This window comes from Protomyctophum bolini (genome assembly GCF_963924005.1).
Source record: "Protomyctophum bolini genome assembly, chromosome: 4".
NCBI classification, from domain to species: domain Eukaryota; kingdom Metazoa; phylum Chordata; class Actinopteri; order Myctophiformes; family Myctophidae; genus Protomyctophum; species Protomyctophum bolini.
In genome coordinates, this window is record NC_137865.1 from 2,444,776 (window position 1) to 2,460,984 (window position 16,209).

A 16,209-nucleotide genomic window follows, 5' to 3' on the forward strand; every position below is an offset into this window, starting at 1 on the left:
TGACCGGTATCATACTGTACCATGTGTTGTTCTCGCTTACTGTAAATCGCTCTGGATTAACCCATTTTGGTGGCGGGAACCCCTTTTGGTTGTTGGCATCATGTTATGCTTTAGCTATTGAAAAATAGCAGATCTACAAGCTCGTATATAGCACGCCGCACCGAGTGGCGCGCTATACGAGCTTGTATAGGTCTGCTATTTTTGAAAAATCGAAGAACGACCGACACAGGAACATAGCTTTTTATTTCAGAAAACTATCAGGATGTATAGAAGACGTTTTTTTTTAGAATCTGATCTCAGGTCAGAATGGGGTATAAGAGCGTATACTGCTAAATGCCTGGATTGTCAACTGAGTCTCTCTCTCTCTCTCTCTGACCCGGGATCAGGCATCGGTCCGGTGCTGGGCCTCCTGTTCATCCCGCTGATCGGCTCGGCCAGCGACCACTGCAACAGCAGCTACGGCCGCCGCCGCCCCTTCATCTGGCTGCTGTCCCTGGGCGTCCTGCTGGCGCTCGTCATCATCCCCCGCGCCCACGTCCTGGCCGCCCGCCTGGCCTGGGGCGGGGGCCGCGACACGCTGCAGGTATATATATATATATATAACCACCGAGGGGGGGGGGGGCACAATACACTGCAGGTAACCGTGACGACCTGGGGAGGGGAGGGGCTGGCCGAGGCTCGGCCCTGGCCCCAAACAATACGGGCTTTTCTGGGAGAAGGGTGTGGGGGGGCAGAGAAAGGCCCCTTATTACCAGACTTTTAACCCATTCTGACCTGAGATCAGATTCATACGAGGTTTTCCACTGGACACACACTGGGTCTGATTAACCCATTCTGACCTGAGATCAGATTCTAAAAATGTCAGTCGCTCTTCGATTTTTCAAAAATAGCAGACCTACAAGCTTGTAGCGCGCCACTCGGTGGCGCGCTATGAGCTTGTAGATCTGCTATTTTTCAATAGCTAAAGCATAACATGATGCGAACACCAAAATGGGTTCCCGTTCAGAATGGGTTAAGCAAAGATTTGAGTTAAAAGGTTCACTCTGTAATAATATATATATATATATATATGTATTCAAAGATTTGAGGCACATTGTCAAGATTTTTCAAAAATAGCAGTTCTACAAGCTCATAGCGCTGCCGGCACCGCAGATCTATACCGCGCTATGAGCTTGTAGATTTGCTATTTTTTTTCAATAGCTAAAGTATAAACATAATGCTTTGAAACACCAAAAAGGTGGTTCGCGTCTCAAAATGGGATAGGGGACAATATTACATTTTAGACTATATGCAGGGCACACATGAAGACATGAAGGTCTCCATTTTCGTCACCGCTTATCCCTAAACTTCTTTGCCTTTTTATTTTTTTACTATTTTGCAAAACATTTTTGAATACCGGTAGTTAAAATGGCCCACCGCATGTCAATGTAGATTGGCTAGTTGAACTATTACATTTCTTTTTCCAAAAAAAGGCAAAGAAGTTTAGCGATAAGTGTTTTAGCAGCGACGAAAATGGAGCCACAAGGTGTCTTCTTGAGTGATTCATAGTGTGAGGACAAGGAAGGGGGGTCTTCTAATTTGTCTAGTTTGACGTATCGCTGCCAACTGGTGGTCTGTTGGGGGAGGGACTGAGGACCGCATGGCGACTGGTGTTGCGTATAACCCATTCTGAACGGGAACCCATGTTGGTGTTGGCATCATGTTATGCTTTAGCTGTTGAAAAATAGCAGATCTACAAGCTCATAGCGCGCCACCGAGTGGCGCGCTACGAGCTTTGCTATTTTTGAAAAATCGAAGAACGACTGACATTTTTATAGAATCTGATCTCAGGTCAGAATGGGTTAGGCGAGGCAGGCTGATATTAGAGTCATATGACACTGTGGTGATGTGATCTGTGTATGTATGGCGATCCGATCTGTGGATGTGCAAGTGGTTCTCCAGGGGTCCTTGAGGGAGTTCCAGTGGGTCCCCCAGCTAGATGTTTGGAACCAAAAGGACCCTTACGGGTCTGTAAAGGTCCCTGCACACTGGACACTGCATTTCGGATGTTTTTGCTGCGTTTCTCCATCGGGTTTGTCGAAAAAGCACTCGTTTTTATTAACGGGTCGCGCTGCTGCCTCCTGCATTATGTGCAAATTTGAAACAGGTGTAACGCGGAAGGTTCAGTGACGTACGACGAGTGCTTCCAAACTCCAGCACTTTAAAAAAATAATCACTTGCAGAGGAGGTCTTGACAGAAAGTAGGATATTTATGAAAAACAAGCTCGGCAGATTGAAAGAGGATATAATTCAAGCTTGTACTACAGCTCCAATGTTGGTGAGTTTAACCTTGTTTAAGACAAGCAGATCGCAAACCAAAAAAGATGAGCGGGGAGTCAATGGAGGGTATTGCAACTCTAGATTCATCCCATTATAAAAAAAATCTAGAGTTGCAAATTGCGGCTAGGAAGACCCCTGTGGGGGAATGTAATACTGTGGCTGTGTACACCCCTGTCTGTCCAGGCCGTGGTTATAATATGGTTGTAAATAGGTTTTCAATGTAACGAGTCCCGGGATGCAGGGATGGTCTTTTAGATATGCAGGGACATTGTATGAACGACGTTAGGAGTCATATATATATATATATATATATATATATATATTTTTTTTTAATAATGTGCTTATATTCATGTAGAAAACAGAAGAAGAAATTATTATCCTCTACATATATTTTTTATCCCACGATTTTGTAACCCATTTTTCACCCCTGTGCCAAGAAGAAATTATTATAACTAAAGCTAGCAAAATAAACTGTACAGTACAGTAGTTGTTTTATTGCGTCCCACAAATATAAACTGCGTTTTGGAATGCTAAATGCACCCTATTTTAATCTCTGGGTTATTAGAGTTTTTTTTTTTTCCTTTTTCAAAAACGAATTAAACAAATTAATGGAAAATTAAAAATAACCTCAATGTAGTGAAGACTTTAAAGGGGAGTGCCGTTGTTTTTTTGTGTTAAAATAAGTGTTCAACAGCTCTACATTGATAGTAATCCTTGCACCCTTGTGCCGGGGGGGGGGGGGGGATCGAACCTGGGACCTTCTCCTTCCTCTGCCTTATAGCTGCCCGTCAAATCTTAACGGCGCCGTGTCATCGTCTCTAGGTGTTCTTCCTCATCTTGCGGGTTAGGGTTCTGTGGTTGTCTCCACGTGTTCTTCCTCAGTCCCAATAACAACATTGTGGTGGTCCTTCGAGCCGGAAATCTAAAGTGTGTGTGTGTGTGTGTGTGTGTGTGTGTGTGTGTTTTTTTTTTTTTTAGGTGTTCTTCCTCATCCTGGGGGTGGGGCTGCTGGACTTCTGCGGCCAGGTGTGCTTCACTCCGCTGGAGGCGCTGCTCTCTGACCTGTACAAGGACCAGGACGACTGCGGCCAGGCCTTCGCCATGTTCAGCTTCATGGTGAGCCTGGGCGGCTGCGTGGGCTACCTGCTGCCGGCGCTGGACTGGAGGGGCGGCCTGCTGTCCGTCTACCTGGGAGGCCAGGCTGAGTGCCTGTTCTCCATCCTCATCCTCATCTTCGTCTCCAGCGTCCTCGTCACCATGAAGGTATACACAACCGTGGATGCACGAATGAAACGCGCTCGTTCTTTACCAGGTTCTCATTACTGAGAACGTGTAACCGTGTTACCGTCGCTAGTTTGTCTTTTTTTTTTTTTTTAAGTCATTGAACGGGTACAGGCTTTTAGTTTAGACGTGGTATTGTTTCCGACCGTTGTCCGACCGTCAAAAACAACACTGGCGTTCATTGCTAAATGTCTTATTCTATACGTCTAAATCCGTGTCGTGTCTTTCCGTTCCGTCTCCAGGTGTCGGAGGAGCCGGCGCGCAGCGGCGGCCACATGGCAGCGGGCGGGCCAGGGGGGGGAGGGGGAGGTGGGGGGGGGTCTCTGCTGGCGTCCGGGGGGGGGCTGGTGGCGGGGGGCGGCGGGGTGGGAGGCTCTCTGGAGGGGGGAGGAGGGGCAATGGGGGGGCGCTGCGGCGTGGCCCTGCCCCTCCCCCGCTCCTGCTGCTACCTGCTGAAGTGCAAGCTGAGGCTGCTGAGGGCCGGCCCCCTGCTCTGTCTGCTGAGGACCTGCTGGGCCATGACCCCTGCTATATACAGGTATATATGACCTATGACCCCTGCTATTATACAGGTGTATATATATATGACCTATGACGCCTGCTATATACAAGCACGCACACAAAACGTGCTACAGTATGTTCGAGAAACCAGTGAGATTGAGTTGACGCCGCGGCCCCGGAACGGACAGAGCCGTGACACGAACAGAATGATAATATTTCTGACATTGTCTATCTATGCATCTTATATCTATACATCCGTTTCAACCATTTCAGAGCTGAAACGTCCAATTGTTTAGGACCCTGAGTCGATAACAAGCATCGTAAATTGTTGAGAATATATGTTTGAGATCAGGTTTTTGGTCCCAATCATTTGATTTTGAGCTGCCCAAATCAATATCCCAAATTACAGACAATATCTATAGTCTAATATCATGATATGGATATAATATTGATACTAGGGATGTCCCTGACTCCCTATCACGTTTTGTATTTTATTTCGATCCGATTCAGATAATTTGAAAATGATGAAAATAATTGTAATTGTCGATCAGAACCTGTCTGTGTGTCTCCATCAGGTGCCACTGCCACGTTCCCAGGATTAGGTTTCCCTCGGTCTCAATACGACATTGTGGTGGTCCTTCGAGCCGGAAATCTAACCAGCTTGAAGTACTGCTACGTGCTACGTTCCCCATGGTGATGATGTTGTTGTTGTTGTCTGTGTGTGTGTGTGTGTGTGTGTGTGTGTGTGTGTGTGTGTGTGTGTGTGTGTGTGTGTGTGTGTGTGTGTGTGTGTGTGTGTGTGTGTGTGTGTGTGTGTGTGTGTGTGTGTGTGTGTGTGTGTGTGCAGGTGCTACTGCCACGTTCCCCGTGTGATGCGCCAGCTGTGCGTGGCCCAGCTGTGCAGCTGGATGGCCGTCATGTCATTCATGCTGTTCTACACAGACTTTGTGGGGGAGGGGCTCTACGGGGGCGTGCCCAGTGCCTCGCCGGGGAGCGCGTCCCGACAGAGATACGACGAAGGTGAGGCGCTCTCAGCGGCTTTGACGCCGTAAGGCAGCTTTAGCACGTCTTTAACCCATTTTGGGGCGTGAACCCCTTTTGGTTAATATATTTTTTATCCCACGATTTTGTAACCCATGTTTCACCCCTGTGTCAATTACCTAATGTGATCCTGGGCTCTACACACCCTCCACCAACCTAGTCCCCCATATATGGGGGACAAGGGCAGAGCAACGGACTTGAACTCATGCTCCCTTCATGCCTGAGTGTCCAAGTTGCTCCTTTACACCTGACAGGGGGGAGTTTCCCTGGTTGGACGTAGCGCGTGGAAGGAACACGTTATTCCAACCAGTTCCTTTCCCCTCCATCAGGCGCCCCGGCTGGCCAGGGCGAGGCAGTTTAGTGACCAGGATTTTGGTGTTTTAACCATTATGTTGTACTTTAGCTATTGAAAAATCGTGACAATGTGGCCCAAATGTTTGATTAATATATTCTTTCAGAGCGAACGTTTTCATCTCATATCTTTGCTTCTGGGTGGTCACTGGAACAACGTAGTTTTCAGATGGGGGTGTCGGCGGCCAATTACATAATAATCTTGGGCGTCCTTGACATGAAATTGTTTGAGAACCACTGATATATATAGAAACAGATGTTTTTCAGAAAACTGTCAGGATTTAGAAGGCATTTGTAGAATCGTTCTCGGGTCTAAATGGGTTAACGCCCCAGCGCCCAGGACGACGTTGCATCCAAAAGACGAAGATTATTGATATCGCCTGTTGTGCAATACTCGATGTTGCGTAACAGTGAGACGTCATCGAAAATGCCCCCCCCCCCCTGTAGCCGACGAGACCAAAACTATTAAAACGTTAATAACTCTTGGGGGGCTTTACAGAGTAAAAGCGGCCATGTCTTCCCGGCACCCCAGAGCTTCTATTTTGAAGGAATCCCGGCGCAGTGCTAAAGGACTTCTTGATGCGATAGCGTCTACTCTTATTCCGCTGCGCTACACGTTTTAAAACAAGCCGGATCTACAAGCTCACAACACAACACATCATGGCATGTTGTGAGCTTGTAGATCAGCAATTTTCTCTTTTCTTTTTAGCCTATAATTAATGACATTAGGGTTAATTATATATTCAGTATATTCAGTGATTTCACTTAATTCAAATATCACTTGTTTTTTGTTTTGTTGTGATAATCCTCTCTACTATAGAGTGTGCTGACCATATAAGGAGTTCCTCCCTGTCCCCAGTTAACCCCTGGGGGTCAAAAAACCTTAGGTTTCGTTTTTGGCTCTCTATCCTGATTGGATGAAAGGCTTAGGTCCCAGCCAAAAACGAAACCTAAGGTTTTTTGAGTGAAATCACTGAATATACCTTTAAGGAGCGAGACTGGGAAGTTATCCACTATATACTATACTGGCAGGTGTCAGTCCATTGACAGGCATTAGATGTGGCGTTATGCATGTTCCATGTTTGGGGATTTCAATAATTGGGTCTTTTATCAGTACAGTTGCAGGAGAGAAAGGGCCACTACTTAGGTGAATGGGTGCACTGTGGCTGTGGCTCAGGAGGTAGAGCAGGTCGTCCAATGATCCATGGGTCGGAGGTTCGAATCACGGCTCCTCCTGGCTACATGTTGAAGTGTCCTTGGGCAAGACACTGATTGGTACCTTGCATGGCTTCCGCCGCAATCGGTGTATGAATGCGTGTGTGAATGGGTGAATGTAATGCACAATATATGTAAAGCGCCTTGGATAAAGGCGCTATAAAAATGCACCACTTATACCATTTACCACATCATACTTCACATTAGGTTATTACGGTAGATAGATAGATGGCTTCTCAGAGGACATTGTTAGAGGAGACAGAAGGAGACAGAAGTTCTACAAGCTAAACTAGTTTTTTTGTTTGCCAACGTAGCTTCCATTGTTAAGGTGTGTTGCTGTAAGTCTTATGTGTGATGAGAAAGTATGCAAACGATGGAAGAATACCTGAGAGTCAAAACAAGGCAATTATGTATTGTACAAGCAGGTGTACAGTATGCTTTGATTTAATGAAGGGCATGGCATGATTTAAAGGAATGCAGTCAGTGTCACAACAGTTTGACACAAATGTGCCTATAGCCCTGATCTGAGGCGTCCTCCCTAAACCTAACCGCACACCTGAATGGGACCGGGTGTTAACGATCCGTTCATACCATCAGAAAGATCAGAAACAAAAGAGTTGGGTGAGGCTGAATGTCTATATAAGTGCAGTGAATTTTCTGGTTTGGTGTATACGTGGCACCCCAGAGCCTGTCATTAGCGTGACAATGAACAGAGTTCATCCAAGGCGCGATTCATACTCCTATTTTCGGCCTACAATGTGACGTCATTTGAGGTTCGGGGGGGGGGGGGGGGGGGGTACCGTACTTCTGAAACGCATTCCTCCGAATTTTTGTTCTGAAAGCTGCACTCCCAGATGTTGTGACTCGCCAAACTCTACTTCGGAGAAAGAAATTCAAGTCTGCTCTTTCCGACGAAAGGTTCGGTGGTCGGAGACAGTATATGGACTGCCTGTTAGTTTTAACCCCTATAGGCCAGAGGGAGGCAGTTGGAGACCAGGATCACTGCATGTCTTTCGTGAGGGTATACCCTACGAGGGACGTATAGGGATACATTTAACCAGCGATACTGTGACCGACTAGTCACCACCCAGGGCAAAGGAAGGACACAACACAGGGCAGCTAGTAGTTTATTTCTCTCTGTTCAAGGAATAATTCACATTAATATTACTTTACACAGGGAAGCAGATAGCTCCCCCACCGTCCGGACAGCTCTCTCTTGAGTGTTTGTGGAGATATGACTGATTCATCCTGCTTTTGCCTTTGATCAAGTCCATGCACAACAGGTGCGCATGCAGCCACATACCCAGTTCTAGTTTGACAGGTGCCAGGTGTGAGTGCTTAAATCAGTCATCCTCCATCTCACAGATACTGTACTGTATCATGATACATGGTTGACGATACGATAATTGCTTAGTGTAAGTCACTCTGGAATCTGCTATGCCTACATCGACTTAACCCATTCTGGGCGTTTGGTGTTTTAATCATCATAAATGCTTTAGCTGTTGGAAAAAGAAGCAGATCTATTGTGTGTGCCGCGCTACGAGCTTGTTGGTCTGCTATTTTTGAAAAATTGTGAAGATGTGGCGCACATTTTTTAATACATTCTTTCAGAGCAAACTCACATCTTTGCTTCTTGGGAGGGGGGGGGGACGACCTGGAACAACATATTTTGAGATGGGGGGGGGGGGGGGGGGGTCCGTGTCCAAATACAGATAATTCTGGGGGTCCTTGAGATGAAAAAGGTTTGAGCACCACTGGAAACTTTTACAATTTAGAAGACATTTGTAGAATCGCCGTCGTGGTGTCTAAATGGGTTAAATTTGTATATAGTTTTAGTATTTAGTGTTTGTTTTCTTTCTTTAACCGAATGTCGTGAATTTGGTTGAGTGCATTGCGAGTACATTTCACCCAGCTACTGTATAGACCGTAGTAAGTAGGGTCGGTCTGTCCTCTACTGTCTAAAATTCCTCAAACGTTGTCCTCGAATATCGAGCGGCCAATCTCGGTTGCCAATTGCGGCGCCATTGTTTGCCTGTAATTGTTCCTTGGCACTAAATATTTCCAGATGGGGGGGCGGGGGCGGGGGGTCCGTGGTTCGAGTACATGTTAATCTGGGGGTGCTTTGACATGAACCAGCTAGGTCTAGGATGAGACGTCGTCTGGCCTCCAGTTTTTTTCTGTTTTTCTCCTGCTTTCTTTGCTTTCTTTAACACACATTCTTTACCTTCCTTGATTCAGCTCTCTCTCTCTCTCTCTCTCTCTCTCTCTCTCTCTCTCTCTCTCTCTCCACCCTGTCCTCTTCTTTTCCCTCCATTCCTCTGTTACCTCACTCTCTCAGCATTCTCTCTCAATCTCTCACCCCCCCCCCCCTCTCTCTCTCTCTATCTCTCTCTCTCTCTCTCTCTCTCTATCTCTCTCTCTCTCTCTCTCTCTCTCTCTCTCTCCCTCTCTCTCTCTCGCCACGAGGAATGCCACACTCACAAAGAATGAATGTCAAGACATCCGTACACAAAGAGCATGTTCATTCAGGTCAGGGTCGACGGAACCGTTTAATCTCATTACCACCACCTACGGTCTACACGGCGCCATTACACCGTCACGCTCAAAGCCACTCACGGGTCACGTTTTTGTTTTTTTTAACCAGGGGCCATCGATATAGCCCATGTCCGCACGGACGAGTTAGTCCGTGGCAAATTCAGCAATTTTGTTTTTTTTGTACAAGCCATTAGAATGTTCTTATTTTAACCCATTCTGTACGGGAACCCCCTTTTGGTGTTTTAAGCATTGTGTTATAATTTAGCTATTGGGAAAAATAGCAGATCTACAAGCTCACAACTCGAGCTTGTCGGTCTGCTATTTTATTTTTTAATCGTGAAAAGTATATAATTATTTCAGAGCGAACGTCTTTTAACTCAAATCGTTGCTTCTGAGGGGTTCCTGGAACAACATATTTTCAGATGGGGGTCGGTGGCCAATTACATATAGTTTTTGGGGTCCTCGACATTAAATATTGATCACCACTGATTTTAGAAACACAGCTATTTCAGAAAACTGTCAATTTTCTAAATGTCGACGTCGGGCCTTAATAGGTTAATCATAAGTCCCAATTTCTGAACGTCAAGTCTCCAGATTCTCTTTGAAATGGGTATGACACTGATTTACCACGACATACTACGGCATATTACGAGTCCACTTCTAGGACAGCTCCCAGAATAGGAACGTTATAGGGTCCATGTGGTTAATCTGGCCATCTATCCATCCATGATAAATATGCATTTGTTGCATTGCTGCAAATAGACACGAGGAGAAGAATCAATGTTATGTGCTCCCACAATGCAACATGGACTTGAGTTTCACCATTCAGCTGTTGGAAGAATTCCTCACATGTTGTAGCCTATATAAACGTCTCACGACATTAATTTTCATTTATTTTTCTTTTTTCTTTTAGGTATATTATGTGACCTCAATTACACCCCCAACAAAAACAACCCTGAACTTTGGAACATTCAGTGGATTTTCTGTGGTCTGGAGTTTTCTCTGGGGGTTGGAAGCCTTTTGAGCTGCGATGGAAACAGGGCAACACAGTGAAAACAGTGACATCTGCTGGCAAATCCTGTTATGTGGGATTTGCAGGCTGTGACATCAACAAACAGCTGGGGAATCAGAGCACTTGTTTGAGCCAGAAAAAACCCCAGACCACAGAAAATCTACTGAATGTTAAAAGTTCAGGGTTTTTTCTTTTTGTGCAATTAAGCTCAGAAAACCAAAAAAAAAGAATTAAGATAAATTCCAAATACTTGTTTTTTATGTCAGTAAAAGTGTCAGTGCCCCAATGTATACCTGATCTACAAGCTCACAAAAGAAAATCTAAAGTAGCAGATCTACAAGCTTGAAACGTGGTTCCTGAAAGGAAACACTTTTGGACAGTTCCCTAAATAAGAACTAAGCTATGATGGCTAACACTAAATATATTGACAACTTCGCCAACAAAAACCAGACTAAAATGTTAGGGAGTGCACTAGTGGAGAAGAGATCCAGTAGAACTAAAGGACAAGTCATTCTATGGTCGGTTACGTGTTAGGTGTCACACTCCGAAAATAGCCGATCTACAAGCTCACAACGTTGTGAGCTTGTAGATCGGCTATTTTCCGCAACACAGCCCGAGTATTAATCGGGCATTTCAAAGCCATCGCGACCCGCAAAAAAAAATACATTTCTAGATTTTTTTTGTCATTCAAAAGACTACGACTAAAAAAACAAAACAATATCAGTATTTGCTGTCTCCAACATCAACACTCCAGAGGGAACGTGCTTCGTTCATTCATGGTCTGCTGCAATGTTTGCAGACTGGGCGCAGAGTTCCTCTCTCCCCTCAAACAGTAACACGATCCCCCCCCCCCCCCATCCTCCTCCTGTTCATGTGAGAGATGAAGTGGCCCGCCGGTGAACCCTAGCCCCGACCCATAATTCTCTCAATAACCAGACTGCCAAAAAAAACCCTACAAATGCAGGCCGACCGCCCGTGCATGCATACATGCATGCATACACAGGGGGGCTTTGGTTTCAATTAAAAGGATTGTTTTTTTCCGTGAGAGCAAGCCGTCTCTCCCGCCCTCCTTTATAAGCTTGTTGCTTAAAGTAATATATATATATATATTTTTTTGTCATAATTCCATTAGCGACCATGCAGAATAAGTCAACAACAAAGAACAAGGTTAGGATGACGGTAAAGTGACAATGTAAAGGGCTTTTAAGACCTTTTTTAATACCGAAAGAAAGGAAGAAAGAAAGAAAGAAAGAAAGAAACCATTACTGCATCAAAAGTAATCAATTATACTATAAATGCATTGGCCAAATTGTCAAATAAGAGGCAGTAAGTAAGTCAGAGAGGCTTATTGTTATTATCAGCCAGGGTGCGGGAGTCTATCCCTGTTTCAATGCACTATAGGCCTCTGGGAGATGGAGTCTATCCCTGTTTCAATGCACTATAGGCCTCTGGGAGATGGAGTCTATCCCTGTTTCAATGCACTATAGGCCTCTGGGAGATGGAGTCTATCCCTGTTTCAATGCACTATAGACCTCTGGGAGATGGAGTCTATCCCTGTTTCAATGCACTATAGGCCTCTGGGAGATGGAGTCTATCCCTGTTTCAATGCACTATAGGCCTCTGGGAGATGGAGTCTATCCCTGTTTCAATGCACTATAGGCCTCTGGGAGATGGAGTCTATCCCTGTTTCAATGCACTATAGACCTCTGGGAGATGGAGTCTATCCCTGTTTCAATGCACTATAGACTTCTGGGAGATGGAGTCTATCCCTGTTTCAATGCACTATAGGCCTCTGGGAGATGGAGTCTATCCCTGTTTCAATGCACTATAGACCTCTGGGAGATGGAGTCTATCCCTGTTTCAATGCACTATAGACCTCTGGGAGATGGAGTCTATCCAGTGCCGTATCCAGGGAATAATCAGCAGGGGGGCATTCATATTTCCAAGGGGGGCACTTGATTTTTCAAGTTCACATCCATATATAGCAATTAAGCTCTCACATTGGCCTATACAATAAAACAACACAAAAGGCTTGGAGAAGGGCTACAAGTATAGGTTCCAATTATACACCAAAACAAATAATATAGCCTAATTATTGTAGCCAACAGAACAAACAAACAAACATAGCCTATATACTGTCATGTGGAAACACGATCGCATCGCACCAACAACACAATGAACACAATGAGCATCTCCACGGCGGGAGGAAAGTAGAAAAAAAGACTATAGCCTATGCACCAACCATTAATCACCAACAAATAGTTGAGCATTTAGGCTTATAGTGTCTTTTATATGTGGCCATCTCCACGGTAGGGGAATATGAGTAAAAGTTTATGCACCAACCAAAAACAACAAGTCTATATAGTGTATTTATGTCGGGAGGCAAAGGGGGGGGGGGGATCTGCGCGTCTGCAGATTGCACGTTTGCCATTATGAAGGGCGCGTTCGGAAATACCACACCGGAGCACACTCTCCTATTAGTTTGCATTGCACAGTGGGCTCAGTGCGCTATTTCCGAACGCGCCCGAAGGCTACTTGGGTATTTGTCCCGTTTTACCTGATTCAGTGACGGTGTGCCAGAACCAAGAACCTCTGGTGGAGAAGCATGCGGTGGTGGTGGAGGTCCGAAAGTTGAGCTGCTGCTGTGGAAGTTGCGACAGCAGCCCTCTGCCTCACTGGAATAATGCTATCCGACACTCGCGAACCCCATCCGACGACCGAATTTCGTTGTGCATTTAGTAGTGCTCGGTGCTCGACTCCCCGCAATGGCCCGCAATATTAACAACAACAGGCGACATGGTGTTGGTTTCAGTATCGTCATCAGTCTGCCTTTCTGAAGGTGCTGGTGGGTTTATAGAGTTTGGTGTTTTGGCTTTGAGCCAGTTCCTAATATCCATGATTCAATTTTACCGGTTTGGGTTTGTTTTCACTGTGACTGAAGCATGGACTGAAGTCACACAGGTAATGACGTAGCTTTTGGTGCGCTGCATCAAAACGAATCCGACTAGGTGCACCGACTATAGGTGCCAGTGTACTTGTTATTATTGCATTTTTATTACTATGAATTAATTAGAAAATGTAAATTTATTATAAACACAAAGAACATGAAAATAACACATTATATATATTTTAAACCTGTAAAACATTAAAAATAATGGTGGGGTAGGGTTCTGGACTGGGGGGGCACAAAGTCTATCTGGGGGGGCAGTGCCCCCTAGTGCCCCCCCGTAGAAACGGCACTGAGTCTATCCCTGTTTCAATGCACTATAGGCCTCTGGGAGATGGAGTCTATCCCTGTTTCAATGCACTATAGAGCGTATATAGAGCGTATATAGAGCGTACTATAGTCCCTCCCCCTTTCAGAAAAACGAGTGGCCCAGGAAATGGAAACCCAATGCATTCTCCCATCGGCACTTCTAATATAATTTATTTAAAGACGGTTACGCCGCGGACAAAGCCAACTCGGATCGTGACAAATCATGACAATGAACACAATGTTTTGGGCCGATCAAATAATTTATAAGTCGAAAAACAAAACAAATAGTGTTGTCTCCTGACTTTCTTTTCTTCTTTCTAATGATTTGATCGGCCCCAAAACATTGTGTTCATTGTCATGATTTGTCACGATCCGAGTTGGCTTTGTCCGCGGCTTGGGGTTTCATTTCCTGGGCCACTCGTTTTTCTGAAAGGGGGAGGGACTGCGGCGCTCTATAGACCTCTGGGAGATGGAGTCTATCCCTGTTTCAATGCACTATTGCACTATAGACCTCTGGGAGATGGAGTCTATCCCTGTTTCAATGCACTATTGCACTATAGACCTCTGGGAGATGGAGTCTATCCCTGTTTCAATGCACTATTGCACTATAGACCTCTGGGAGATGGAGTCTATCCCTGTTTCAACGCACTATAGACCTCTGGGAGATGGAGTCTATCCCTGTTTCAATGCACTATAGACCTCTGGGAGATGGAGTCTATCCCTGTTTCAATGCACTATAGACCTCTGGGAGATGGAGTCTATCCCTGTTTCAATGCACTATAGACCTCTTGGAGATGGAGTCTATCCCTGTTTCAATGCACTATAGACCTCTGGGAGATGGAGTCTATCCCTGTTTCAACGCACTATAGACCTCTGGGAGATGGAGTCTATCCCTGTTTCAATGCACTATAGACCTCTGGGAGATGGAGTCTATCCCTGTTTCAATGCACTATAGACATCTGGGAGATGGAGTCTATCCCTGTTTCAATGCACTATAGACCTCTGGGAGATGGAGTCTATCCCTGTTTCAATGCACTATAGACCTCTGGGAGATGGTGTCTATCCCCGTTTCAACGCACTATAGACTTCTGGGAGATGGAGTCTATCCCTGTTTCAACGCACTATAGACCTCTGGGAGATGGAGTCTATCCCCGTTTCAATGCACTATAGACCTCTGGGAGATGGTGTCTATCCCTGTTTCAACGCACTATAGACTTCTGGGAGATGGAGTCTATCCCTGTTTCAACGCACTATAGACCTCTGGGAGATGGAGTCTATCCCCGTTTCAATGCACTATAGACCTCTGAGAGATGGAGTCTATCCCCGTTTCAACGCACTATAGACTTCTGGGAGATGGAGTCTATCCCCGTTTCAACGCACTATAGACCTCTGGTAGATGGAGTCTCAATGCCCGTTTCAATGCGCTAGACCTCTGGGAGATGGAGTCTCAATTAATGCCCGTTTCAATGTGCTAGACCACTGGGAGATGTAGTCTATCCCTGATTCATTGCGCTAAACCTCTGGGAGATGGAGTCCCCGGCTGCAATTCATCTTAATGTCTCTGAGCATTTTATCGGGTGCACGGTCTGGAAAGAACCTGTTAAACAAGAGAATACCACCACTCACGGAACTGTCCTTAATGTTTCCATAGGTTTTTAATCTGAGCCGAGTATATTTTTACAGTGTTCCTTGTATATATATATATATTTTTTTACCTTCCTTGACTGGTTAAATTTGGTAATGTGTAAAAAGGCTGAGTCACACTTGTTGTTCACAGCACACACCTGACAAGACCATTGATATGGAATATTGAGACTGTATACATGACCAAGACATCTCCCTTCAGGAAGGGTATGGGTATTTGCGACATGGGGTGCCCGGAGCTAAAGGAAACCCTATTACTAAACTACGGCTTTCCCGGTGGATTGTGGAGGCCATCCAACTGGCTTATGCCAGTACAGGGTTGCAGCCTCCTGAAGGCCTGAGGACACAGGATGCTGCCATACCCTGCTTATAGAGCAGGCTATGGCAGCACCCTGGGCACTATTCAAGGGTGTTTTGATACAGGATGTGTCATGTGTGTACGGTTGCAAGTTGGTCATCTCCGTCAAGTTTTTGCAAGATTCTATAACCTGGACATGGCAGAGCTTGCTATTAGGGGTGTTATTTTATTATTATTATTATTTTTAGATTCTGTTCTGGTTACAGTTACAGGAGTTTTCACTACATGGTGTTTGTGATATGAAATGTAAGCTTACCCTAATCACAGTGAACATCATGTCTTCAGTCATTTTCAAGTTTCTGTAGCGTCGCAGTCCCACCCCCTTTCATGACGACACCAGGCCCAGGAAATGATTCCCAATGCATTTCAAAAGGTATTTATTTAAAGACGGTTACGCCGCGGACCAAGCCAACTCGAGTCGTGACAACTCATGACAACAAACACAATATTTTGGACCAAACAAATAATTACAAAGAAGAAAAACAACCAAAAAGGTGTTGTAACCTGCCGTTTTTTTTCCTTCTTTCTAATTATTTGTTCGGCCCCAAAAAACTGTTGTTTGTTTGTTATGATTTGTCACGACAAGAGTTGGCTTTGTCCGCGGCGTAAACGTCTTTAAATAAATACTTTTTGAAATGTCTATGAGGAAAATGAACGGAGGATCATTTCCTGGGCCATGGTAGGGGGCGGCGGGAC

At 45.3% G+C, this 16,209-nt stretch overlaps 1 protein-coding gene across 1 annotated transcript in view; it reads left to right on the forward strand.

Annotated features, from left to right (window-relative positions):
- LOC308313872 (solute carrier family 45 member 3) overlaps positions 1 to 16,209 on the forward strand; it is a 76,565-nt gene that overhangs the window by 42,936 nt on the left and 17,420 nt on the right. Inside the window, exons 3-6 of the mRNA XM_080761200.1 lie at positions 387 to 583; positions 3,298 to 3,582; positions 3,843 to 4,138; positions 4,949 to 5,121. Coding sequence (XP_080617326.1) covers positions 387 to 583; positions 3,298 to 3,582; positions 3,843 to 4,138; positions 4,949 to 5,121 — 951 coding nt within the window. The remainder of the gene's footprint in view (positions 1 to 386; positions 584 to 3,297; positions 3,583 to 3,842; positions 4,139 to 4,948; positions 5,122 to 16,209) is intronic.